General features: G+C 33.3%; 4 protein-coding genes across 4 annotated transcripts; 2 read left to right on the top strand and 2 right to left on the bottom strand.

The window, feature by feature from the left end:
• Positions 1–1,289: 1,289 nt before the first annotated feature.
• On the bottom strand, positions 1,290–3,050 carry LOC133182825 (uncharacterized). The gene has a single exon (XM_061317670.1). The coding sequence runs from the start codon at positions 2,700–2,702 to the stop codon at positions 1,290–1,292; it is 1,413 nt and encodes a 470-aa protein (XP_061173654.1). The 5' UTR covers positions 2,703–3,050.
• Positions 3,051–3,342: 292 nt separating this feature from the next.
• On the top strand, positions 3,343–5,910 carry LOC133183877 (serine palmitoyltransferase small subunit A-like). Its single transcript, XM_061318770.1, has 2 exons — positions 3,343–3,510; positions 3,915–5,910. Exons 1-2 carry the CDS (start codon positions 3,408–3,410, stop codon positions 4,046–4,048), a joined length of 237 nt encoding a protein of 78 aa, XP_061174754.1. The 5' UTR covers positions 3,343–3,407; the 3' UTR covers positions 4,049–5,910.
• Positions 5,911–7,085: 1,175 nt separating this feature from the next.
• Positions 7,086–11,572, top strand: LOC133183878 (calmodulin-like). The gene is made up of 5 exons (XM_061318771.1): positions 7,086–7,116; positions 7,232–7,328; positions 9,900–10,043; positions 10,409–10,654; positions 10,807–11,572. The coding sequence occupies exons 1-5, from the start codon at positions 7,090–7,092 to the stop codon at positions 10,833–10,835; spliced, it is 543 nt and encodes a 180-aa protein (XP_061174755.1). The 5' UTR covers positions 7,086–7,089; the 3' UTR covers positions 10,836–11,572.
• Positions 11,573–12,122: 550 nt separating this feature from the next.
• LOC133182994 (ribosome-releasing factor 2, mitochondrial-like) lies at positions 12,123–22,063 on the bottom strand. Its single transcript, XM_061317902.1, has 8 exons — positions 21,807–22,063; positions 20,856–20,984; positions 20,404–20,484; positions 19,320–20,128; positions 18,835–19,095; positions 17,151–17,517; positions 13,969–14,135; positions 12,123–12,619 (listed from the first exon to the last, which is right to left on the bottom strand). The coding sequence occupies exons 1-8, from the start codon at positions 22,015–22,017 to the stop codon at positions 12,320–12,322; spliced, it is 2,325 nt and encodes a 774-aa protein (XP_061173886.1). The 5' UTR covers positions 22,018–22,063; the 3' UTR covers positions 12,123–12,319.
• Between the last annotated feature and the right edge of the window lie 3,084 nt (positions 22,064–25,147).

The raw sequence follows: 25,147 nt of genomic DNA on the forward strand, positions 1-25,147 counted from the left end.
TTTTTTTTTTTGGATCGATAACTCATGATGTTTTAAAATATTTCAGACTGTAACAAAGGGGAAATGACAGCCTGAATTTGCTATGGGACAATGAATAGACATATCCAGTTTGAAAAACTGGATATGTCTATTCATTGTCCCATTTTGTAAATAGGGTTGTCCTATGGACCATTTTTGTGTACATATATCTTACAAACAGAGCCCCCTTTTTATCAATGCAATGCCGAAATAGTGGAGGAAGTTCAAAAAGTAAAAAAAAAAATTATGAACTTTTTTTTTTTTAAGTTTGTTTAAGAGTAACAAAATCAAATCATCAATTTTGAATCAATGTTAAGGAAATGAAGGTTGTAAAGATTCATCCTTTAGTTTGTATTGAAGCTAGATTGTCTTTTAGGAATTGACCATTTAATTCATGTTGTAAGAACTCGAATTGGTAATATCACAAATTCAAAACGAATAGATGATATCATTATCAATAGGTTTTCATGCGCGGATCTGGGGGAGGGGGGGGGGGTCGGGGTAACATCCCCCCTGGAATTTGCAGAGTTATAAAAAGTATATACTGAAACAAATAAGAAAGATTATGGACCCCCCTCCCCCCCCTTAGAAAACTTGGACCCCACCATCACCACCACTGATGAAAAAAGCATAGGCACTCCCCAGCTTAATTGTTTAAAAAATGTATATCTACTTATACTATTTATAGTATAAGTAGAGATTCATTTTTAAACAATTAAGCTGGGGTGTCTATGGAAAAAAAGGTGTTTTTCACGTTTGGGAATTTACGCCTTTTTTCCTCATCAAGTAATTTTCGGAGTTTAATACGTTTGGGAAGGGAGTTTAGAAATTTTTTTTGGACTGGAGGGGACAACCCCCCCCCCCCCCCCCCCCCCGGAAAAAATCCTGGATCAGCCTGGGTTTTATCACCCTTTAGAATAGGTATTATCACCTATTCAATTCAAAAAAGGTGATATCACGTTTTAGAATACTGAGGTGATATCACCTATTTATTTCCAATAGGTGATACGTGTATCCCCAATTTAAAAAGGTGATAAGTCTTATCTCCTTTTCGAATAAGTGATATCTATTTAATTTGAATGAGTGAGCATCTATTTGAATGAAATACAAATACAAATACAAATATTTATTGGCACAAACACAATTACAATAATTGGCAAAGGCACAACACATTATAAGAATCATCAATTGTTCATACATAAATATACAATATTTTAGTATAGAATATGAGGCTATACATAATTATAAATCATACATCATTTGTATAATAATTATGTAATGCAATCATTTCTAGATACAAGACATTTTGTAATAAGTGAGTGTGTTATTTTCAGTATTTCTGGACAATGGCTATTAAAGCAAAGCTTAACTTTTTGAGTATAAGACATATTTGATATTTTTCCTTGAAAAAAAATCATCAAGTTCCTTTCAAAAGTTAACCTATGATTATTGTATTTATGGCAGCTGAATAGAAAATGAAATTCATCTTCAATCTCCCTTGTGTTGCAAATATTACAAAATCTTTTATCTGTGGGTATAGACAAATGTCTCCCTTTTTCTATGGCAAGGTTATGTGCACTAAGTCTCAACCTGCTAATAATTGATCTCTCTGTTTTCATTTTTAATATATCAGTGTATCCACAGCATTTGAAATTATTAAAAACAACTTGATAAAATTTTAGTTTTGATGAATTATGAATCTTTGCATATTCCTCTTGTAAGCATTGATCTGATATTCTTTGTTTTATGTTTCTCAGAAGTGATTTTATTGAATTTTCTTTTTTGGTAATGAATGAAAATCCTAACTTATTGAAAATTGAAAAAATATTTTTAGTCCATGAGTTTGTTTTGACTGTTGCTTTATAGATTTTAAATACTAAAGTATTCTTGGAAGTAATAAGATGGTTCCAAAATTTTATACTTGAAAAATGTATTCTTGTCCACAAGGGTTGTCTACCTAAATCTGCTCTGCAGGGAGCATTAGTAGTTTTACAATGTACTCCTAAAATTTCCTTAATAAACTTCATGTGAAATTTTTCAATTATAGAATTTTCACCAATGTTATTATAAATACCCCAGATCTCACAGCAATAAAGAAGAACTGGTGTTATAATTGAGTCAAAGAGTTTTTCCAAAAGTTTACATGGATTATCCAAACCAATGGTTTTCTTAATCTTAAAATAGGCTTTTCTGGCCTTTTCCATAAGTACTGACATAGCTAAGTTCAGATTTCCATTACATTTCAAGGTTAATCCAAGATAACAAAATTTTGATACTGTTTGAAGAACACTTCCATTATATGTAAACTCATTGATGCAAAATTTACCATTTGAGTTAAAAATAAGGACTTTAGACTTCTCAACATTGACCAGTAGTTTCCAATTAGAACAATATGTTTCAAGAATGTTCAAACAATTCTGTAACCCAGTTTTACTTTCAGATAATAAAACAATATCATCAGCATATAATAGACAATTTACAGAGATTTCACCAATTTGAACAGGATCACAATTGCCTGTTTTAAGTTCATCAATAATACCATTAATAAAAATGTTGAAGAGAGATGGGCTTAAGATATCACCTTGCTTAACACCACATTCAGATGTGAATGATTTACTGAGACCATTAGCAAACTTTATCTTGGTTTTTGTATTCTCATACATAGAAAATATAATATTGAACATATTGGTGTGTATATTGGATTTCAAAAGTTTATAATAAAGTCCAACCCTCCATATAGTGTCAAATGCTTTACGGAGATCGATAAAAGCTGCATAAACCTTTTGCTTTTTGTTTTTATAATAATCTGTTATAGTCTTAATTGTAAAAATATGATCTGATGTTCTGCTTTTTTCTTTGAAACCAATTTGATTTTCACTAATTAGTGATGCATCCTTGATAAAATCTAGCAATCTGAAATGAATAATCCTATTAAAAAGTTTTCCTAGGTTTGATGTAATGGATATACCTCTGTAATTACAAGGATCAAGTTTGTTACCCGATTTATGTAAGAGTACCAGAATACTTTCATTCCATAAAGTAGGAAATTGCCCTGAGTTCAAAATAAAGTTGAACAGTTTTTGTAGTAATATTCGATAATATTGATATCACTGAAGAAATGGCAATAAACACCAAAACGGCGCCTCGTAGGTAGAGAGGAAAACACCCTAAGATCTTCAGAGTTTAATAGTAAGGTAAGCAAACTATGAGAATGGGCTACCTGGAAAAAATATGGACATCTAGTAAAGCGCAAATCGGAACTATTTTTTTTGTATCGTTTTTGGTTTTGTAGTTACTCTTCTCTTTAATTTTCCGGTGTTTTAATTTGACGTCGACGTTTGGCTGGCCTTCATTATTTTGAAGAAAGGAACAATATCACAAGGTTCAAAATGGTTTTTAAAAGAGTGAAAAACTTTATATCGTACTGGTATCTACAATATCTTTTGGCAACATCTGTATACATGTTGGAGCCACTGGAAAGGAGAGTCTTTAGTATCCTTTTTTCGCCTGTGTTCCTGAATCTGTGACTCAAATTTGTAAAACCATGATCTGAAATTTTATTTAAGTTGCAAAAAAAAAAAACACTAGATCGAAAAAACACCACAATACAACTAAAGGGGTGGGGTTTTTTTTGGGGGGGGCGGGGGGTGACAGGAGGTTGTATTTTTCAATTCAAGGCTTTATTTTCAAGTTATTGATAAAAAATTTCATGTGCCAATGTTAAATTAAACGGACAAAGTTTAGTTTTTTTTAAAGGGTTATTATTTTACTTAAACAAGATACTATCTGTATGAAAGGACATGTTTGAGGAAATGGCAATACTTTACACACATCTTTTGGGCATTGAAAGTGAGTTTTTATCCTGAAGGCTGAATGATCCTTAACTGAATTTTCAGATTGCTTGTTGATTATTGTGCTGGCAATGTTTATGTATACAAGTTATGTTTTCCTACCGGGCCATGCCAGAATGCTTATTTATTTCATAAATACATATATACTGGGAGGGAATCCGTCAGAAGCAGGTGTTTAGGGAACAGGTGGACAAAAAAGGGGAGAAAGCCTCAAAGGAGAAATTAAAGAAGGACACAAAGTGATCTCAAAGGTTGTTTTTCCTAATGAAGATGATGCCGGTGCAATGGTTACCAAAGAAACATTTTGAAATTAAGACATGTATGCTTACTTAAGTGAGTTTAGTATATTGTCATCTTCACCCTCATTTGAACCAAATTGTTGTGTATACATATGTTTATTCTAGAGAAGACACTTATAATAAAGAAAAAATATATATATACTTAAGGTTTGTAAAGATTTGCCTGTGACTCATCATTTAATTTGTCATCTTTTATTCATTGTTTAATGTATTTTTATGGACCTATTTTGGCTTTTAATATGTTGTACACATAATCTGTACCAAATGTCAATGACTCGAGGCAATTTTGGAAGCAGGAAAAATTGTTTTAAAGGCATGTTAATGCTGCTCTTGACAACATTTTATTTTTTTTTATATGTCCTTAGCTTGCCACGAACACACAAACGATTAATTTTGTTCCCAAGGTGTTAATTACACATTCTTCACTTGTGTCATAGGAAAATTCTACGCAATGATGCAGCTTCCATTATGTTGATACATGGGAAAAAAATTTAAAATTGATTTATAGGGTTTTAATGTTTAAATATTTTTGTTATCTGTTATATTTTCAATACTAAGGCCACTAGTTCTTTCACCTTTTGCAGTAAACAACCTCTGATATACATGTAATTAGTACTTGTACGTGTGTTTTACAGCTGTTTTACTTGTTTAAGTGACGCAGTTAGTTTGGAGGATAAAGACTTATCACATTGATGTATTTTGATTTAATTTAAACTGGTTTTTTTTATGTATAAGGCATGGGATTGAAAAGAGTGAAACTAATCAATGTACCCTTAATATGATGGGTTGACATGTGCCATTTTGTAATTCAAAGTTCCATGTAACACTATTTTCTATTGGTTTTGTTGGATGTTCTATTCATAAAATAGTATGATTTAGCCTAAATATAAAAGAAGATGGGTGAACAAGCCAAGAAAAATGCCTAAGGTTCAACAAATAAGAACACAATTTTCTCATTTGTTTAACCGGAAAAATAGTTAACATTTATGTATATTTTATCTAAAATCTCCACAGTCTGCAACAGTGTCACAAATGTTAAAATTATTCATTTATGAAATAGAATGCACACACCAAAGAGAGCATGCAAAAATAACAACTTCTCTTCTGTAACATAGTGTTCTATATAAGATGTTTAATTTTTTTTTTTTTTTTTTTTTGCTTAACACCCACTCAACCTTAAAAATAGACTTTTATGACACAACATTCGTATCTTTTTGAGAATTTGAGGAATATTTGAAATCCAGTTATTCAGAGGTTATATCACAAACAAGATTTAAATACCATTACCTGCTATGAGATGTGTTATCATGTCAGTTTCTAAAACTAGAAACTGATCATCTGGAATCTTATCACTTGGTTTCAAATTCTGAATTTTTTGAACCATGGAATAATTTTTCCAAGAAATTTTTTCCATATAAAACTTTTTTATCATAATTTCATTCCTACAATAGGAACGTTTTTTTTTTTAAATAAGTTTTACAAATTGAAGCTGTAGGCATTTTGCACGCCTTGTTTACCCATCTTCTTTGTTAAGAACTTCCAGAAGTCTGATATTAATTTTTTCCCCCATTTTTTTTTTTTGTAAAATAATTTTAACGTTTGATTTTAGCAAAATGTCCATAAATCATTTGTATAAATTAAATAGGCCAGAGTCAATTGCTTGCCATTAAAGACTGTTAATTATTATATTGTCTTTATTGTAAAAGGTGCAAAGAGTTAATGAACACTGATAAAATTTTAAATACATGTACGACTGTTTAATAACTTTGCATAGTAAAAATGTAAATATTGCAGTATTGAAATTGAGTTTTGTTGTCAGTTTTCGAAATTTCCTCATATGCTTTCACTTGTAATTTAAAAACAATGGAGACTGTCACCACTTGGCAAACCTCAGATGATTTGATAACTAGAAAGCCCCGGGTGTCCGCACTTCCGGAAAACCGGTTGAATAATGTACCTCCAGAACTTTCGACTGGTTCTGTACATCCTAAAATCCTTGGCTTATTCTGTACTCCGGACTATATATGCAGATGCCTAGTGAATTTTGAAAACGTGTAGACATTGCTTCTGTTGTATTTTGACTGTTATGAAAAAGCTTTCATGACTGTTAAATATGGCTTTTGTCTATCCTTTTTAACGGGTACTTTTACGGGATATAACATATGACTTCAACCTTAGCATTGCTCAAAATCTTGAACCATAGTATGAGTTAGGGACGAAAAAGAAGGTTGAATACACGTCAGATTCACTTTAAGACTTGCTCTTTAATCAAACATCCGATATTTTTTTCAGCTAGCAAATGCTATACTTTGATTTAAATGAATTTTAATAAAAACTGTTACATTAGTAGTTTGCACAAAGATATACAATTTCTCTCTCTCTCTCTCTCTCTATATATATACATGTATATCGGATTTTGATCTCGACGAATGTTTAAGCCATGATTTACTAAAAATAGTTTTTATGAAATTTTTCAAAAGGCTCCTCTTCCTATTTAACTTTATTTAAGTAGACTACAGACACGTAGAATCGTTTTTGAAAAAAAAAAAACTCTTACGTAACACTTCAAGTAAGATAATCCTCATTTTAATACCAAAGCTTTGACGAAAACCCCTTTTCCATTCATTAAAAATTGGGACTGATTTGACCTACATACATGTATGTGTATTATCGTTCATTGATTTTTACTTGATATATATTTTTATAGTCCTGTACTCAGTACTTAATTTCAAATAAAAATCGGTGAACAACAGTACTATACGCTAGTTAAAACAATTCTGCACTTTAAATTGCTATGTCCACCCATGCATTTTTCGATTTGGTCCACTTGGAGACAATAACAGATCAATACACACAAGCGTGTACCTGTACGGTAAACTAGGTGTTCACTTATACAGCACAACGCCCCACCAAAAGGAAACATGGCCAACAAATACAAGACAGATTCAGTAAGTCGTTCAAGTTACGGAATCCATTTACACGTGAAATTGCCAAGAAATAGAACCTTGTCAATTGTACTTCTAGTGTTGCTATATGGATTTTATTTAATCGTTTTTTCTGCAGGATTTTGCTGACTTGAATGATGTTGGGATGAACTTTGGAGAGGATGACGATGCTGGAGAATTTAAGTACGAAAAGCTGACAGCAGAACAACTGAAATGTAAGTGAATTTACTTAACTGTCCATTATTTACTTAACTATTTACTAAACCATACTTATAACAGAGCATGCACCTTTCATTACTTTATGTACATGGTTTTAACGGTGTTTAGAATTTAAATTTGCTGAACATTATTGGAATAAATATTTAAATCATTATTTTATCTCCAGTTGGAATGTTTGCTGTCGGAAAGTTTTATAATATGTTCGTATCGGGAACTACGATACAAACAATTAAAGCTCATAGAAACTGGATATTTCCATTGCAATGCTTTTCAATTCAAACTCTTTATCTGTTTATATATTTATCTATTTAAACGCTTTATCTATTTACTGGTTAAACAAGAAGACGAGAAATAATTTTCTCTATATCAATGTTTCTTGGCAAGTTCAATATACAAGTATAATTTAAATTAATTAATTTTGCAATACATATTTAGTTTTGGTTAACTTGTGACGTACAATTATTTTTTACACATTTTTTCATCATGGAAATGATCGCGTCGGAAAAGGATGTCATCGAATGCTGTACAGTAGAGTCGTTCACTCAACTGAACTTTAATCTTTTCACCGTACTAAATGCAAACTTTTTAGAAGTTTTTGTAAAAGAATCACGGGATTAGAATGGAAACATATTGAGAAAGTTCATTCTAAGGAATATCCAATAACTTCATCCACAAAAACCAATAGATTTTTTTTTAACTTTAAGGACGTGTTCCAAAGTCTAAAGAATTGTCAATCTGATATTATACAATTACTGCTGTTTTTGAGGTCAGTACGATGATTTAGACATCCGAGGAGTACAATATTCACCGATCCCGAAGGGCGAAGTGAATATTGTACTTCGAAGTTAGCTTAATCATCGTATTGACCAAAAAATGCAATAATTGTTTTATTATATTATTCAATGATAAAATGACACAAACTAGTTAAGCAATTCATTTGCATTAACTGAAGTACTAGCCAAACATAATGAGAGAAACGGCGGTGTAAACATTGACATAACTAGTTTATTAATTTGGAATCTAGGTGCAATGTAAAAAAAAAAAAAAAGACACGTATAAAGGATCGATTTTGAAAAGGGAGGGGGCATCATAAAGGGAAAAAATTGACAACTTACCAGAAAAAAAAATTGACTATCCCCCCCCCCCCCCCCACACACACAAAAGAGAAGAATTCTCCCCTAAATCAAAATTTATTTGGTGGGATGTTTTAAGGTTCATAAATTTTTATTCTTGAAATTTAAATTAAAATTTTTTGTTCTCAAAAAGGGGTGGGAAGAGGTGCAGACCCTTAACCCCCCCCCCCCCCCCCCCCACACACACACACACCTCATCCAGAATCCTATGTACCTTAATGTTACGATCTTATGAGTGGGAGTAAGATCAGGTGCAAATAAAATTACTTTCCAAAACTATTTGTATCAATTTGGAATTTCCCAATCTATTTTTTGTCTTGAATACAAAGTATAGTATTTTTCCTTCAATGTTGGATTTCAGCCAATCAGAGAGATAGGAATTATTCAATCAAATAATATTTTTTTTATACTAATGTAGGTTGGTCAATAATTAAAATGTCTATAAATATATTTCCCGATATATACGCAAGAGTCCACTTTTTCTACAAAGAACGACATTGACAGTTTCTTTTCTTTTTGCTTTGAAATCTACATTTTTATTTATTTATTGGGGGAGACCATTTTGACGATGTAATTCCAATGTCTCTTTTGCTGACGGTCTTTGAAAGTAGAAAACCTAGTACTTTTGAACTTCCCGTTTCTTTACACTAATTTCAGACTTCCCTTTCTTTATCCGTTGGTTTGATACAAGTGGCAGTTTACTTGTCTTTATGTTCTGTAAAATTTTTCTTTGATGACGTGTTTGTTTCCTGTCTTATAATGTGGAATTCCCTTTTCTCTGCTTAGGTTTTAGAAAATATCTGCAATAATTGTGACCATCAATCTTGTATGTTTGGGTGGTTGCAACTATAGCTTGAGGCTAAGGGATATTCAACAGAAAAATGGATGGGGCTTATTTGTGCGACAAATATTAGTTTAATTGACATTATAAGTATTGTGCTTTCTGAGCGAATTTTAAAACGTATGAGTTGGACGAAATTTAATGAGATTCCTGAATATTTTTATACCCGCCAAATATATAATAATAATTGAAAAGACAAGTGATTTGTATAATCACCGACCTAAGCTAAGATAGGCAGCTGCAGTCCTCCATTAGAGAATCGTCGACAACAAAGTTTAAAATTGATAAAATCCCCGTTTCTTATGAATCTCGTATTGCAAAATAAAAAAAATCCACAATATCACTTAGATTTTGCCATGTCAACGATTGCAGCAATACACTGTAGCGTGAGAGGGTGGGGTGTGTAATCGAAGTTCTTTTTTTTTTTTTTGGTTCATCATTAGAATAATTTGGAATTATCACATCAATACCAAATCGGCAATGTCTATCCGTAACCTTAAATTAGAATTCTCAGTGCGCATATCAGATATACGCCAAATAAATTATTCAGACCAATGCTGAACATAATTGTTGCAATTACTCTACTTCTGTAGTGTGTAAAGACTGTTTCGAGTTCTTCGACAAAGACCAGAGTGGAGCAATAGACAAGTCGGAACTTATAACGGTGATGAGAGCGGTGGGACTTAATCCATCTAAAAAAGATGTGAACAAATTGATTACAGAAGTAGCAGGAAAAGGTAATATATTAAAGGTCACATAGAATTCTTGTAGCATAAGCCAGCCAGGTAACTCCAAAAATGGATCGAGAGTCCAAACAAAACGAGTAAAAAATCCCTCACATTTCTCAGCAATAGGGACTTAATCATTTCAAAAGAATACTCAATATCAAAATTATATGCTAACTAGAATGTAAAGATGAAAAATCAATTAATCGAGATGGTCTAAAATAAGAATTCCTGGTCAGTGAAAAATGTATGTGGATACTTGTCTCTGATCTATATACTTCGTTTAATGGTATGATACTGTTGAAATTACCAGTCTGATTAAAGTAAAAGGTAGAAAGGTTAAATAATAATACATATGCACTGTGTTCCTGTTTCAGGAGAAGACACCATTTCGTGGCCATTGTTTGAAGAAATGCTCAGTAGTTCCTGGAAGTCTGTGAAACAGAGCAAATTAGAAATGTTGGCATCTTTTCACATATTTGACATAAATAAAGACGGTTTCGTAGATGCTTCAGAGTTGAAAAAAGTTTTGACAACTTCCGGAGAGGTTCTAACTGAAGAAGAAGCCGCATATCTTCTTAAAGCAGCTGACATTAATGGAGACGGAAAGATAGATTACAAAGGTACATAATAATTACGTGTAACATTTGATTGATTAGTTGTTTAATACCGAGTCAACAGTATTTCAGCCATATTTCGGCGGACGTGCGACATTTGAATTGAATGTCCATTACACTGATCAGAATTTAAGTTACATATTTTGTTATGCTTTCAGAATTTGTGAACATGATGTGCAATTTTTGATGAACCGTAGCATCTTAGATAATGAAGTTCGTCTAGCATCAGTGTAAATGTGGAACAAAGATGATATTCAGCAGGAGTTCTGGATATTTCTATTTAGAGAATCTAAGGAAGAAAGGACCCTCTGCTCATCAAATTAATTCTTTTTAGTACTTGTGAAAAAAGACAGGAATAAAAGTGAAATGCAGGCAAATGTAGTGTATGTATACCATACTACCATGTAGTAAATGTATACACACTTTGAAGCACACGAATACGAACGGTGATAATCTTTTAAGTTTTACTTTTCTTGGCTTTCATAACTTCGGTACTAAATATGGCACTCTTTCACTTAAAGGTAATATTTGATTTGTTGATCTTACCTTTACAATATACATTTATTGACTGCCTTCGAGAGTAAAATGAGTTTTGTCGGACGCAAGAACACTTTGGTTTGAAGGGTCAACAAAATGCAGTTTGTCCAGAACACTGTCTATAAATGTTTTGTGATATTTTTTCTTTAACATATCTTGTGCTTGCTTCATGTTAGTGATAATTGATAAGATAAAGCTGATCCCGCTAACATTGTGACGAAAAAACGTCACAGCGGTCCAATATCTCATCCACAGGTCCAATATCTTACTCAGCCTAACTATTAGGCTGATTTTATCATTGAACACCCCCCACCCCATCCCAGTTGTTCTATAGCAAACATGCATTATTGAGTTTGTCTGCTTATCAAGATTATACAAAAAAGCAAAAGAAAACTAAGACCATATAGTGCTATATTTGCTCATGTACATTGTTGGTTACAATCCCAGTTCACTGCTGGTTGAGTTGGTTGATGATTGTTTAAAATATTGACCCTTATATCTTTACCTACAAGCCATACAAGCTGATATAGAAGTAGTACAATACACTTGTATATGACTTTGAAATGTTTATTCTGAAAACATATATAAATGGATTAAATATATAAAGCTTTTGTTGTGCTATCTTTAATTTAGGGTAGAAATGATCAGCTGGCTTTTCAGGAGATTGGCCCAGGAAATATAAAAATCATTTATCAGTGCAAAGCTTCAGTGGTTCAGTTTTTCTTTAGTTTAGAGGGTGTCTAATTGGTAAAATACAGTGAAAAATTTACAGCTTATCTAAGCCAGATTCTGCAAATTTATCTTACACCCCAGTTTATATGTAATTTGATCTTTAAGGTAAAATGTTGAAATAAAGGTTAAAAAAACACTGATATATATTTTTACAAAGAAACAAATGCATATTTATTGTACCCAATTTACTGTGTAACAGTATTTATTTGTCAATATTTGATAAATACTACATGTACATAACACAAAGTTGCCCCTTGATTTAGCCCGGAACAAGTAACATACAGGTATATCTCTTTAAAAATGAAAAGGTATTTCATTAATTATGCACCAAGTACAATGTATCTAAAAATAAAGCAACTAATAATTTTAATGTCGCACTTCCCACCTGAAGACGACACAGCCCTATGCACTAGGAGGATTAAATATGGCAGGGTTTACTGGAAATCCAGTCACTTTTTCAATGGCTTTATTTTTATCCTCCTCAGACATTTCTTCATAGTGAGAAAATTCCATATTTAAGGATGATTGTCCATGTGTGATCTTTCTGATGGAATTTGAATACTCCCTGAGCTCGGCCAGGGGAACGGTGGCCTGAATGACCTTGGTGTTGTCCTTGGGATTCTGGTGAACATGTTCAATTTTGGTACGCCTGCTGGCTAAATCATGTAGGACTACTGATGAGAAGTCAGGATCTGTAATGATCTAATAATAAAAAACCCCCATTAATTGAGTATGTTCACATTAAGTAACAAGACTTAAAAAGAACCAGGTATACATGTTATACATGTACCTTTAACCCCCACCCCCACCCCCCACACCCACACACAATATTGTATATAAGAAAACTAATCTATAAATTTTGTAACTGTTATTTAATAATAAAATATTTTTGAATATAGGCACACATTTATCGAAGATTTTCTACAAGCAGTGTCACACTGCATATCCTGACAAAAAATGTTCAGTCTCAGTTCAAGATGACAATAACCCAATCATGAATAAGTCTAATTGAAGTTAAATAAATATATATAGACAAAGAAATTTCATTTTAAGTTTTCCTCATTATGGCCAAAAAAAGTCTCTGACTAGACTGTAGCTCTACTGGTTTTTAATTAATTAATGAAGGTAGAGAAAGGTAGCACTTAAACTGAAAGTTTGGCAACAGCAATAAATAAAATAATGATCCTTGATTTATTCTCTTTCAAGTTTAATTGCAATTGGACAATAACTATTGTAGGGAGTAGCGTTTTGCAAGAATTTCACAAACATTTTTAATCATCCGTCCATTCATCTGTCTAGCTGTCGTTCTCTCTGTCCATGCAATTGTCTGTCTGTCTGTAAACAATTTTTCAAAATGCTACTCCTCCTACAGTTTTGGTCCAATTTCAATATAAATTCTTACACAAATAGACTACACTAAGATACATGATTCTGTGTATTTGTTTTTGATTTTGATGAACAGTGTTAATGTTGCCATGTTTTTTAAAAATAGAAATTTCTGTGAAATTCTTTTAAAATGCTACTTCTCTAACAGTTTTAATATGATTTTAATGAAATTTTTCATACAAGTAGAAAACACTTAGATACATAATACTGTATAATGATTTTGAATTCAATGAACAGTGTTGCCAAGGTTACTAAAAATAGAAATTTCTGTGAAATTCTTTCAAAAAGCTACTCCTCTGACAGTTTTAATCTGATTGTAATTAAACTTGCCTCATTAAGAGAGAATGCAAATGCATATACCAAATGCTGTCTGAGACAGCAGTCTATAAGAAATAAAACATGCAAAGCCATGTATTTCAATGAAAATCTCGTTTGGAAACATGCAGTTGATCTTTGGTATCTCAGACATCAATATCTCAAATATCATGGTTATGTTGAAGTAAGTTGTAAGTTTCACTCTTTCATTTTGTATTTTAACCTTGATATCTTGAATCTTAGGATATCAGTATCTTGTCTTTTTTCACGGTCCAATCAAGTTCAAGAAAGAGGATTGAGTGTATGTTTTAAATAAAAATAAGTTTGGTTCATTTAACTGTTGGTATTACCTCTAGCTTCATTATGGGTTCCATTAGATGGAGTATGGCTTTCTTCAGGGCATTATGGAGACACATTGAGGCAGCGGCCGCCGCCACATTAGGAGATGTATCCCGGGACAACTCCACACTGTGGAGAACGACTTCTACATTTATCACAGGAAAATTCAATATTGGACCTACAAAGAAGGAAAACTATATTTAAAAAAAAACATATAACAAAATTTTGTTTCATCCATTTAGCAATTCCTCAAATCTTCATCAGCAATATAAAATGTTAATTAATCTTTAAACAAAGAAAAACAAATTACTGTGAAATCACTAATTATCGTGGGGAGGGGGGTAATTTTCCTTGTTTTCAAGGTATGAAGAGACCCATGAATTTATGACCACCACAAAATGTAAAATCGTATATGCATTACTACGAAACATTCTCCAACCACAAAATCAAATCCCCATAATTTCAAATCAATATTTTTTCCTCAAACTTCAAAAATTTGACCCCACAAAAATATGTGATTTTACAGTAATCATTTATTCGTCTATATCTCTCGAGTCTTCATTGTGTACATATCTACAGAATTAATATCCATTTTGAATGGTTTATTTGGTGATGCACACTAAATGAAACCATTGCTGTATTTTTAGCTCACCTGAGCCAAAGGCTCAAGTGAGCTTTCCTGATCGAAATTTGTCCATTATCTGTCGTCGTCGTTGTTGAAAATTTTTCACAATTTCATCTTCTTCTCCAGAACTACTGGGCCAATTTCAACCAAATTTGGCACAGAGTATCCTTGGGTAATGGGGACTCAAGTTTCTTTAAATGAAGGGCCACATCCTCTTTCAAGGAGAGATAATTACAAATTAGTGAAAAATTAATGGCATCTTGTAAAAATCTTCTTCTCAAGAACCACTGGGCCAGGAAAGATGAAACTCAAGTGGAATCACTCTCAGGTAGTGTAGATTTAACTTTGTTCAAATCAAGACCCCCGGGGGTAGGGTGGGGACACAATGGGAGATCAAAGTTTTACATAGGAACATATAGCAAAAATCTTTAAAAATCTTCCTCTTAAGAACAGCAAAACCATGATTGGTCATATTTATATGGAAGCATTCTCAAGTGGTGTACATTCAGTTTTGATCAAATCATGACCCAAAGGGGTAGGGTGGGGCCACAATGGACGATCAAAAATTTACATAGGAATGTATATAAAATTTTTTTAAAAAACTTCTTCTCAAGAACAGCAAAGCCATGATTGGTCATATTTATGTGGAAGCATCCTCAGGTGGTGTAGATTCAAATTTGTTCAAATCATGACGCCCTGGGGTAGGGTGGGGCCACAACAGACCGTCAAAGTTTTACATAGGAGTATATAGGAAATCTTTTTTTTAAAAATCTTCTTCTCAAGAACAGGAAAGCCATAATTGGTCATATTAATATGGAAGCATCCTCAGGTGATATAGATTCAAGTTTGTTCAAATCATGACCCCTGAGGGTAGGGTGGGGCCACACTGGATGATCAAAGTTTTACATAGTAATATATAGCAAAAATCTTCTCAAGAACAGCAAAGCCATGATTGGTTATTAACTATTTGGAAGTATCCTAAGGTAGTGTAGATTCATGTATGAAAAAAAATCATGATCCCCTGGGGATACGGTGGGGCCACAATTGATGATTAAAGTTATGCATAGGAATACATAGGAATTTTTTAAAAAAATCTTCTCAACAACAGCAAAGTTATGATTGGTCATAATTATATGGAAGCATCCTCAGATAGTGTAGATTCAGATTTGTTCAAACTGTGACCCCGGGGGTAGGGTGGGACCATAATGGAAGTTCAAACTTGTAGGAAAAAAAGTCACAGACAAAGAAATATATAAGCATCTTTAGTTAGTTTAGATTCAGTTTTGTTCAAATCATACCTCACCCCCCATCCCTTTTTAGGGTGTAAGTCAGGACCACTTATGCATTAAAGCTTTTCAATACTGAACTGATTTTTGCCTTTTTCATAGCCAAAGTGCTCAGGTGAGTGATGTGGCCCATGGACCTCTTGTTTTCTTGGTTATCTTTCTTATTTCTTTAAAGAACAAGTAGAGCTTTTTCAAAAAGCTTACCGTCTTTAGCAACAACCTTAAACAGTAAACTGACCTAAACCTATCAGGCCATATAATTCTTGAAAATTACTTGGCTTTGTATTTCTTCATAATTTTTTTTCTGACATAAACCCTACCAAGTGAAAAGTTAACAGATGTTTGACTGTCTCCGTAAACTTCGACTCTGCTTCCGAGATCATTCGGCAAACCTCAGCTGATTCCATCCCCTTTGTGATATGTAGATGAGGTACGAATCGGCCGAGGTGTTGCCGAGTGCTGCCGAGATTAGAAAGACCGTGAAAAACAAAGGGAAAAAGATACATACAAGCTGTAAAACTTGCATGCAATAAAGATCAATTCTGTTAAGAATGAAAATATAGAATTTGGGGGGGGGGGGGGGGGGGTAATTGCTTTAAAAAAAACTAGCATGTTATTTCGAATTAATTACTGCCAATTTCCACTGTTCGTTTTGTCATATTTTTTTACGATTGAAAATCTTGAAAAAATGTTAAGTCGTACGAAAATTAGATCATCAGAAAATTATCTCCCTTGCCTTGAACAGCATTTCAACCAATGAAATAATTGAAAATTTTTTCATCATGCAATTTCTACCAATCACAAAAGAGAGGAAGTGCATAGTCCGAAGACTGTAAAATACTTCAACTCTGTATACCGTCTTCCGAGGAAGACGGTAAATAAATTTGAATTTTATAAATTCATTTACTGTAAAACAAATTTCATCTTATTTTCATGTATTTCATAGTTCAGTTGAGTGTATTTAGTACCGGTAATCACATTTGTATTGTAATACATTAAATATGTAGATAACAAACAGTATTCAAGCTCAAAAGTCCATTGAAACAATACAGATTGGGAGCAGAGCAATTACAGACCTCTAAAATGTACATGTATTTTCATTGATAGAAAAATTGACTGAAACTTTTCACAAGTAAATGTATATGCTTATTCATATGCATATCTTCCACTTAGCAAATGCAAACTGTAGCATCTGCATAAACAATATCCAAAAAATGTAATCATTCCTGTAAATAGCATATAAAAAATCTATGAAAATTAGCTCGACTTAGAAAACCCATACCATAAGACAAAGCTGTTTTGATTCCATTCTCCATTGCAGACTTGTACTCCTTCCTAAACCTAGGAGATGTTATAAATGTCTTCTCATTAGTATGTGGCTTATACGATATGACCTTCTTCCCACTCTGTTGTTCACTTGGCTGTACTGTCATGGCTACAGTGACATGCTGTTTTTTCCCTCCGATTACACTATCCAAGGTCTCGGTGTGAGTGACTGGGTCATCAATGGTCTCCTTATAGGCGATCTGTAGTGGACCCATGTATACGTCTATCTTGTATTCTGATAATAATCTGTGTTTAACGACCTCTAAATGCAATTCTCCCATTCCAGACAGAATGGTCTGTCCAGTCTCTTGGTTCACTTCTACCTACAAATTACAAAAATAATGGATAGGGCCATCATTAAAAATATCTTTGTTTCCCCTAACCCGACCCAAAAATCTCAAGTTGGGTAGGTAGGTAGGCAAATATTTTTTTTTTTGACAGCAGCTTTGAAAATACATTCTTCAAATGAAATGGAATGATACCTTTTCATTAGGATGAAATTTGCAGAATTATTTACAACTCATGCTCCCATAAACATGGGATTATTGATGAACTGTTTATAAGATCAAAACTCAAATTGAATAAAATGCAGTGAAATTGATTGGTTTGTTCACAAGGTGGGTCCCTTGTCTGCTCACGAGGGGTATCATGTGGAGGGCCTATATGGGCCTAAGCACTTAATTTTAAGACAGATTGGTAAATACAACCGAAACACGCTTAATAGGTCATTGTATATTTTATTTTATTAAAAAAAGTATTTCAAAGAGTGTAGGATTCTTATATGCTAAAGGCATAAGGTTGAGATATGTCGTCTTTACTTTTAAAACATGAACTAACCCTCCGTAACCGAGACATGCTGTGGGCGCCATTTTGTTTCCAACAAACACATGAAAATCATAGTCAAGAACAAAATCAGTCGTTCTGATAAAAACGGATTTTGATGGAATTCTATTTTATAAAAGTTGATAAACATAAAAAAAATTATTGGAATAATCTTATGAAAAAAACTTTCCAGTCGGCGCATTTTAATTGGGTCGGTCACGTTAGGGGAAACAAAGGTATTTTTTATTTTGGCCTAGCTTGTTAGCCTTATTCAGACAACATCATTCTGAACTAACCTGTCTAGATATTTGAAAGGACAAAATACTAATTCATACTTTGTATCCTTAAAAGCTTTGTGTAATGTGATATAAAACTTTGCTCTTTTCTTTATAAGCTCCATATCATAAAAAAATTGCTCTTACAAAATGTTTTTCAGTAGCTGAAATGTGAATAATTGGCATTCATATTGAATAAGGCATTTTTACAGATTTTTATTTCTAGAACCCAGTGGTGTAGTCATACTAAAAGATGTCTGACATTATTGATATCCATGATTATAAGAATTGATGGATACATCCAATATAAGCATTGAGGATATATCAAATATCAGTATTGAGGACATAACCTTCACATACACAGTCAAACCTTGTTAAAATTGATGGGACCAGTAAAAACTTAAAGATATCTGAGAATTCAAGATATTCAGATTGAAATTCAAAATAGAAGAAAAAAAGGGTTGGAACTGCCAAATATCCATGGTATTCAAGATATTGATGTTCGAGATACCAAAGTTCATCTGTATTTTTATGTCATTTTACCTTGAGACTTGGGTCCTCTCTTTGAAGACATTCCAAGGCCAAATCAAGGTCTTTCTGATACGCCATTGATGGTGGCTCCACTGAGCAGAAGAAAACAGGAGATGGCACCTGTAGACCAGCCAGCACCACATCATGGTTCAGGTCATCATCATGGCTATCATCGTGTAAATCTACCTCATCTTCATGGTGCCTGTGTTCCCTTAGAATGGGTTTTATTTTAGCTAATCCTTCTTTGGAAGTAATAGTGTCACCAGTTCTGGTCTTAATTTAGAAAAAAAAAATTAAAGTAATTTCATAAAAGTGTTAAATTCATTTTTTATCATATTTCAAAAATGTGAAAATTAATTTTAATATCCAATGATATATCCAATGATAAAATAATTTCTTTCACCAAGACAACAATTCACGACTGAATCCCCTACATTGTATCTTTGTGCCTGTTACCATTTTCAATAATTTTTTTTAATATATTTGCAAAATCTTACCTCTTTGAGACCAGACACACAAACAATATCCCCAGGGTGTGCTGCTGATATGTTGTGATACTCATTGGCCAAAATTCTAGATAGTGTCTTCACTTTCTCATGACAATTTCTATTTATATTGTGTACATCACTCCTTTGATGCAAACTTCCTGAGTAAATCCTAAAGAAGGTCTGAGGCATTTTTTGCTGATTATGGATAGTTTTAAATGCAAATGCACAGAGTTCTGATCCATAATACTGCAAAAATGGAAATTCTCTATCATTTGGACAGGGTAGATAGTCATATATGGCATCCATTAAGAGCTGAACACCTTTGTTTTTTAAGGAAGATCCACACATAACTGGGGTAAGCTGTCTTTTAACAGTGGCATTCCTTAAAGCCTTCCTTACTAATTCTGGTTTGATTTTGTCCATACTTGTTTCTAACAGAACTTCATCTGCAATTTTTTCATCTGTGTCACTTAATCGACCAATAAGATTTGTCCTTTCCTTTACTGCATACTCCCAAAACTTACCGTCTTCTTTCTCTGTTAAAGGTATTACTGAAAACTTCCTCCCATCTGTAGATTTTGCCAGGTCCCATTCGTATTTCACCATATCAACTATGTCCACTAGTCCTTTGAATTTTTGTAAGCTTTCACCATAAGGAAAATTGATAAGAAATGGATCAATGTGTAATTTCTGTCTAATGGATTCTAAGCAGAGCTCAACACTGACCCCCAATTTGTCCAATTTATTGAGGTAGATGATGGAGGGGATGTCATGTTTTGTAGCTTGTTTCCACACAGTGACAGTCTGGGCTTCAACACCTACCAAAAACAAAAGATGCAGCCTCTTGAGAATTCATTAAAAAAAACGACATAATAGTATCAAAAAGATGTGTGGGAAACAATCAAGATTTTTGATAATTTTTCTTTAATAGTCTCATGTTCTTACGGTCTGATAAGTAAGAATATTTATCAAGTTGTGGGAGGAGAGTAATTAGAAAATTGGTTGAAATACAATGAATTAATTTTACTCATTTAAAACCCTAATAATACATTTATGAGCACATGTGCTTTATATGTTGACTAAGTTACATTACCAGCAGAGGCATCCAGAATGGTGACAGCTCCATCTAGAACTCTAAGAGATCTCTCCACCTCTATTGTAAAGTCCACATGTCCTGTGCATCAACCAGAAAAAAAGACACTTGATACAAAATCTACACAATTAAACTGAGACATACAAATCTTCAGCTAATAGTTTATACTGGCAATGCTTCTATCTCTCAACATTTTGATGTCAGTCATGAAAAGTTTATGTTTGTCATTTTTATTAATTTCATTAATTAATACTAAATCTTGAAGTACAAGTCTAAATATACAAGTACAAGCATAAATATTACCAAAATCAAAGAAATACTGATGAGACCTAGATATAGATTCATTTACATGGATCAAATGTGTCCTCTTCATTTTCAGTCGATTGTGTTAAAACATCACTAATTTTGAAAATGCATAATTGCTTACTTTGATATTTTGATTAAGATCTGACCTGGTGTATCAATGAGGTTGACTCTGTGTTTTTTCCATTGATACGTAACAGCTGCTGATGAGATTGTTATTCCTCGGTTTCTCTCCTCCTCTAAGTAATCGGTGACTGTGTCCCCATGATCTACATCACCTGAGGAAAGTTGAAAATTACCAGCATTTAAACATGAAAAAATGTAATTCTGAATGAAAAGTTGACCAAAACTGAAAGAAAAATCCCTAGTTTTTAGGATTTTTTTCAGACTTTTTACGGTTCTTTTCAACTGTGGCGGTCAGACGAGTTCGATCGCCGGTGGCCAGATAGCTAAGTTGGTAGAGCACCTGACTGGAGATTCAGGGGGCCCAGGTTCAAATCCCAGTCTGGTCAGCTGCATTTTTCTCCTCTCCCGTTACACAACGTTGCTTTGCAAAAATTTTGAGATATGTTTTTTTTTCTTTGAAACGTGTAAAATTTTAAATGAATTAAAATTAATCAAAAAAATAACACATAAATGACATTTACTGAAATGAAATAAAATGAAACTTATTATCCTGCACTCTAACATTGATTGAAAGGAATTACAAATTATCGCAATATCATAGGTAAATCATGGGGGGGGGGGGGGGGGGGGGGGTCACATACATATCGATGGTACATGGCACATTGTTTAAATACAAGTGTGTAGTGCACTAAAGACCAAAACAGCAACAGTTTTAGGCTAGACACAAAAAAATCATTCCTAGTCTATATCAAAATAAAAAACAAATAAAAAAAAAGAAAATACATCAAAAATTCAGTACAATGATAATCTTTGTAAAATTAAGCAATTAATAACACCTCCTTATTTTGCGTTGCTTTTTTGTGTGTGTTTTCATGGGTGTTACTTGAAGGGGGATGGGGTGTTAATAAGTGTGGGCTCAACAAATGAAATGCCTTAGATTTATGTAAAACAGGAAATAATATTTGACAGTTTACCCAAGTGCTTTGTAAAACCAGAGTAGTAAAGCATTCGTTCGGTCGTCGTCGTTTTGCCGGCGTCGATGTGGGCAATGATTCCGATATTTCGCAGGTCTCGAACATCTTCTCCTTTATCGGCATTTGGACCATGAGCAAATTGTGTTGCTAGGTATCTGCAAGCAACACATTTTCGCAAAGAACGATTAAAATACAATCTAAGCAATGACATACTGACTTTGCTCTTCGACAATGTGTTGAATTTGCACAGGAACTGAATCACGGTCACTAAATTATAAACCAGAGCAGCATGATCAGAATAATCAAATCCGGTTAATTTTGGTAATAAATGTATATTATAGAGAGAGCTGTAATGCTAACATTTGGAGAAATTTTATAGCCTTAGTTCACATTAAATGGCTAAAACTGCCAAGCATTTTGCATGCAAGGGAACAAGTAAGCTCCCCCGAAAATTGAAAGAAAAAAAAACAACAAATTCAAAGAATTGTAGTCCCCCGCTTAAAATGTATACTTCTCAAAACTACATTAACTCTCTTCTGGAGCATAAAGGATATGGTCAAGATTAAAATTTTTGATATGTAGGTCAAACTTCTAGGTCAAGGTCATGAAGTCAAAAATGATAAACTTTCCTGAAAGGTGTTGACGTAGGTAATGTACATGTAGAAATATGAAAGCCCTATCTTCTCTCATTCAAAAGTAATTACAAATGTCAAATTAATTTGATAAAAACTGTAGGGTGAACCTTAAGGTTAGGGTCATGAGGTCAAAAACCAGAGTACACAATCGGAAAGGCCTCGAAACAGGTAATGCTCATGTCAAATGTAAATACCATATCTTCTTTCAATCAAAAGTTATCAGCAATGTTATTTTTTTTAACATTAGGTCAACCTTAGCTGCAGAACCTTTCTAGTCGTTTCTACCGACCAATAAACTCGCTTGTTGTGACTTTGTTGTCGGATGGCATAAAATTCACAACAAGCAAATTTACTGGTCTTTAAAGACGACTAGAAAAGGGTTAGGAGATGGATAAAATATACAGATCAGATTGGTTATAGAATATATCTAGAAATAGGGAATGAAAGGTAGTTGATTGACCAGTGCTGGAAAGTGGCGAAATATATCCCCAAAGTGCACAGAAAATCTTGCGCCGTAAATTGCACATATTTGCATTACGGGATCTGTAGTGTTATGGTCAAAGACTAAAATATAAAACCATAATGCTACTGTTCTGCAGCTAGGTCAAACTTCAAGGTCAAGGTCATGGGATTAAAAATCATTACGCAGTAAACTTTGAAAGGTCTTGTTCCCGGTAATGCACCTGTCAAATATGAATGCCGTGTCTTCGACTCTTCGCTTCTTTAAAAGTTAGCAACACTGATAAAATGTTTGAAAATTAGGTCAAACTTGAAGGTCAAGGTCACGGGGTCAACTAGCATAGCACATTCGGAAACACTTTTGACACAGGCAATGCACTTGTGAAACATGAATTCTCTATCATTTTTCATTCAAAAGTAATCACCAAAGTTAACATTTTTGAAAATGAGATCAAACATGGAGGTCATGATCAAGGAGTCAAAAATCATAGCATTCTTGGAAACGACTTGTCATAGTTAATGCACATGTCAAATATAAAAACCCAATCTTTTCTCTATCAAAAGTTATAAGCAAAGATAAAATTTCTGAAAAGTAGGTTAGACTTCAAGGTCACGTGGTAAAAAATCACAGTATATTTGGTGATGTCTTGTCACAGGTAATGTAGATGTGTAATATGAAAGCCTTATCTTTTCTCATTCAAAAGTTATGACCAATTTAAAGTAATGGTAATTTTTTTTTTAATTAAAGGTTAAACTTCAAGGTAAGGGAGTCAAAAATCACAGCATTTTTGGAAAGGTCTTGATACAGGTAATGCACATGTCAAATATGAAAGCCCTTACTTCTATTTTTTTTTTCTCAATCAAAAGTTATAAGCAAAGATAACATTTTTGAAAAGTACATCAAACTTCAAGGGCAAGGTCATAGGGTAAAAAATCATAGTATATTTGGAAAGGTCTTGTCAAAGGTAATGCACATATGTAATATGTACGCCCTATTTTTTATCATTCAAAATTTATGACCAATTCAAAGTAATATTAAAATTTTTGAAAAGTAGGTAAAACTTCAAGGTTGAGGTGACGGGGTCAAAAATCATAGTATATTTGGAAAGGTCTTGACACAGGTAATGTACATGTGAAATATGACAGTCCTATCTCTTCTTATTCAAAAATTATGACCAAGATTTAAATTTTTTTTGACAGACAGACTGACAAACTGACAGTCGAATGAAATTAAATCATATAAATGTCCCCTCGCTTTCGCAAAAGCGTGGGACAAAAAAAAATAACAAAAACAACACATACGGACACACACACACACACAAACAAATGTTGGTTTTCTCAAGAAGAAAACCCGTGTGTTACCGACGATGGTTAAAAGAAATAAAAGATGTGTTTGTAAAACACTGATGCCCCCGTATGGCAGCTTTCTCAAATGCAAGTCAAACTCCAAGGTCAAGAGATTAAAATGTTGTTACCCAAAAGAAAGGACTTGTGTCAACGGATATACTTGGTAAATATGAAAGCCCAAGCACCAGCCATTCAACAGTTATGGTCAAGGTCAATGATTTCTAGAAGTGGGTCAAACTCCAAGGTCAAGATCAAAGGGTGGAAATTAATGGTACGCAGGGGAAGACCTTGTCATAAGTATTAAACATGCAAAACATAAAAGCCCTACACCAATTTTTCAAAAGTTATGGCAAAGATTAAAGTTTTTAAAAGAAGGTCAAACTCCAAGGTCAAGGTCAAAATGTTTGATATCCAAAGGAAGGTCTTTTCACAAGGAATATACCTGTGAAATTTGAAAGCCCTAGTACTAACTGTTCAAAAGTAATGACCAAGGTTAACGTTTTATTAAAGTGGGTCGAACTCTAAGGTCAAGGTCAAATGTAAAAAAAACAAAACAAAACAAAACAATAAACCCATGGAAAGGTCTTGTCATGATAAATACACATGTAAAATTTGAAAGCCCAAGTCCAACTGTTCAAAAGTTATGGCCAAGGTTGAAATTTGGTAAATGTTTGCAAAAGTGGGTCAAACTCCAAGGTCAAAAGGTCAAATATGTTGGTACCTAAAGAAAGGGCTTATCACAAGGAATACACGTGTGAAATATGAAAGCCATACCTCCAACCAATCAAAAGTTATGGGCAAGGTTAAAGTTTTTGCGGATAAACAGACAGACAGACAGATAGACGGACGGACAGGGGAAAACTATATATCCCATCCCTGAATCTTCGATTAAGGGGGCAT

The sequence above is a fragment of the Saccostrea echinata genome, unplaced genomic scaffold (assembly GCF_033153115.1).
Source record: "Saccostrea echinata isolate AGI-Se365-2 ecotype Australia unplaced genomic scaffold, CSIRO_AGI_Sech_v1 ptg000009l, whole genome shotgun sequence".
NCBI lineage: Eukaryota > Metazoa > Mollusca > Bivalvia > Ostreida > Ostreidae > Saccostrea > Saccostrea echinata.

Excerpts from the sequence above, each read along its gene's own strand:
- LOC133182994 (XM_061317902.1), bottom strand. The coding sequence starts at position 22,017 with ATGTCATTGCTTAGATTGTATTTTAATCGTTCTTTGCGAAAATGTGTT. Across the intron at positions 20,485-20,855 it reads CAACCTCATTGATACACCAG|GACATGTGGACTTTACAATA; the intron begins GTCAGATCTTAA and ends GTTGATGCACAG. Across the intron at positions 19,096-19,319 it reads GTGTGTCTGGTCTCAAAGAG|ACCAGAACTGGTGACACTAT; the intron begins GTAAGATTTTGC and ends TTCTAAATTAAG.
- LOC133183878 (XM_061318771.1), top strand. The coding sequence starts at position 7,090 with ATGGCCAACAAATACAAGACAGATTCA. Across the intron at positions 7,117-7,231 it reads ACAAATACAAGACAGATTCA|GATTTTGCTGACTTGAATGA; the intron begins GTAAGTCGTTCA and ends TTTTTTCTGCAG. Across the intron at positions 10,044-10,408 it reads TACAGAAGTAGCAGGAAAAG|GAGAAGACACCATTTCGTGG; the intron begins GTAATATATTAA and ends TTCCTGTTTCAG.
- LOC133182825 (XM_061317670.1), bottom strand. The coding sequence starts at position 2,702 with ATGTTCAATATTATATTTTCTATGTATGAGAATACAAAAACCAAGATA.
- LOC133183877 (XM_061318770.1), top strand. The coding sequence starts at position 3,408 with ATGGTTTTTAAAAGAGTGAAAAACTTTATATCGTACTGGTATCTACAA. Across the intron at positions 3,511-3,914 it reads ACTGGAAAGGAGAGTCTTTA|ATTGCTTGTTGATTATTGTG; the intron begins GTATCCTTTTTT and ends CTGAATTTTCAG.